The sequence below is a fragment of the Myotis brandtii genome, unplaced genomic scaffold, assembly GCF_000412655.1.
Source record: "Myotis brandtii unplaced genomic scaffold, ASM41265v1 scaffold277, whole genome shotgun sequence".
Classification (NCBI taxonomy): domain Eukaryota; kingdom Metazoa; phylum Chordata; class Mammalia; order Chiroptera; family Vespertilionidae; genus Myotis; species Myotis brandtii.
Genome location: NW_005360548.1, coordinates 556,360 through 558,677, shown reverse-complemented (window position 1 = coordinate 558,677; position 2,318 = coordinate 556,360). Strand labels below are relative to the sequence as shown.

General features: G+C 51.4%; 1 protein-coding gene across 1 annotated transcript in view; it reads left to right on the top strand.

The window, feature by feature from the left end:
• LOC102243745 (cytochrome P450 2A13-like) overlaps nt 1–2,318 on the top strand; it is a 24,287-nt gene that overhangs the window by 2,329 nt on the left and 19,640 nt on the right. The window contains 3 exon segments of the mRNA XM_014541692.1: nt 120–394; nt 1,349–1,490; nt 1,928–2,115. Coding sequence (XP_014397178.1) covers nt 120–394; nt 1,349–1,490; nt 1,928–2,115 — 605 coding nt within the window.

Below are 2,318 nucleotides of genomic sequence, written 5' to 3'. Positions count from 1 at the left end.
GATGTGTCTCAGTCCATCTCCTCTAAATCCGGGGACAGGAGCCCTCACACTGATTTTGCATGGAAGCTTAGATATCTGTTTCCATCCAGCCCCATGTACACACCTAAACACCTGCACAGGTGCCTTTACCGGTGACTCCTTTGCCCCGAGACAGGCCCCACTCCCTTCAGGTGACGTCCACCGACAGCTGTCCTTCCCTTTCCTTCTCCCCCCTCAGCTCTATGAGATGTTCTCCTCAGTGATGAAACACCTGCCGGGGCCACAGCAGCAGGCCTTTAAGGAGCTCCAGGGGCTGGAGGACTTTATAGCCAAGAAGGTGGAGCAGAACCAACGTACACTGGATCCCAACTCCCCTCGGGACTTTATTGACTCCTTCCTCATCCGCATGCAGGAGGTACATGCCAGCAGCCAGGGCAAAGAAGACCAAAGCCTAGCAGAGGAAAACCAGGCGGGGGGTGGGGGCATGGGGGACTACAGCGGCTCATTCAGATGACCCCCATCATAACCCTCAGAATCCCAATTATAATTCACTGTTCTCTCCACTGAGCCTTTACCCATGGGCAGGACCTGTGTGTGCAAATCATGCTAATAAGCACATCTATAGCACTGCCGTGCACCAGGCACTATTTTAAGAACTTTACGGTATTCACCTATTTAACACTCACACCAGCTCTTGGAGAAGGTTCTACTATGACTCCGATGTTACAAATGAGGACATGAGGCCCAGAGAGTATAAGTGCCGTGCCTGAGGTCACACACCTAGCTCCGTCTGGTCTCTCAGACTCCAAGGCTGGTGCTTTTAGCCACCATGCTCTTACCTTTCATTCCTTGGTTATCAGACACACCTGTGTGGACAGGTGACCTTGCTTTACTATGTGACATTGGAGGGTCCCCACTCCTAACTGGAAGGGCTTTATGGAGTCTGAAGTTCAAGGTGAAAGGATCAGGGAGTGGATGCTCCATAGTAAGCTTCAAGATTTTCAGTGAAGGAATAGGATGCTGTTGCTTAAAATCTGGTCTGTGCCTCAGAAAATGTCTCTCTTCCACGCTCTCTGATGCATTCCATCATGGTCTCTCTCGCTCACTGTCTCTATTCCTTCATTTCTAAATATTTCTATAATTAAAAAGCAGCAACTAAGTGGGTAATTAAAGAACAGATAGTCATCTGGATAAGGAGTGTGGGAAGAACATTTGGGTAGAGCCACCAGCCTGGAAAAGGCCAGGCAGAACTAGGGTCCCTCTTCCCACCTTTGGTCCGGATCTATAAGAAGTGGGTCCAGAGGAAAAACCCCAGAAGGGCCCTGAGAGCATGGGGGAGTGGGCTTGGCCTGAAGCTCTCTCTCTGCAGGAGCAAAAGCACCCCAACTCTGAGTTCCACATGAAGAACCTGGTAATGACCACGCTGAACCTTTTCTTTGCGGGCACCGAGACGGTCAGCACGACCCTGCGTTATGGTTTCCTGTTGCTCATGAAGCACCCAGATGTGGAGGGTAAGGCTGCAGAGGGCGGGGAAGTGAGGGCCACAGACCCTCAAAATTCCTCTGAGCCCGCAGCAATGTCCCCACCTCTCTCAAATTTCTGGGCCCTCAGACACACCCTGCTATCCAGAGACTGGGTGATGATATTCAGCTAATAGGGACCAGCCAAGTTTCATCAGCTGTTAACATATTGAAAATATCTGAACTGATTGTTAAATAGCTCCACCAAGTGCCCACTACCTGCCGCTCCAGACCATCCCCCAAGACTCCTCCCTCGCAGCTTCCCCCATGATTCTGGCACAACCAGGTTAACAGGACCCTGTGCCAACAATGCTTATGACCCACCTCTGTTTCGAATGATCATATATCCATTCAGTTGTACCTATTTGGGCTATCATTCCTGCCCAGAGACCTCTAGCTACCTAAACATATTCCCCCTTATCCCACAGCCAAGGTCCATGAGGAGATTGACCGGGTGATTGGCAAAAACCGTCAGCCCAAGTTCGAAGACCGGGCCAAGATGCCCTACACAGAGGCGGTGATCCATGAGATCCAGAGATTCGGAGACATGATCCCCATGGGTGTGGCCCGAAGAGTCACCAAGGACACCAAGTTTCGGAACTTCCTCCTCCCTAAGGTGTTGCCCTTGCCCAGCCTAGAGGGACCTCCAACCCACACCCTGTGACCCAGCACCCTATCCTCCTTAGAAGCTTCCCAGCCCTTGTCTCCCTCCCTCAATCAAAGACTTCCCCAATCACATGTCCCTTCAACCTTCCCACTCAGAGACACCTGAATCCTGTGTTTCCCCAAGACCTCAGGGAATATGAACCCCATGTCCCC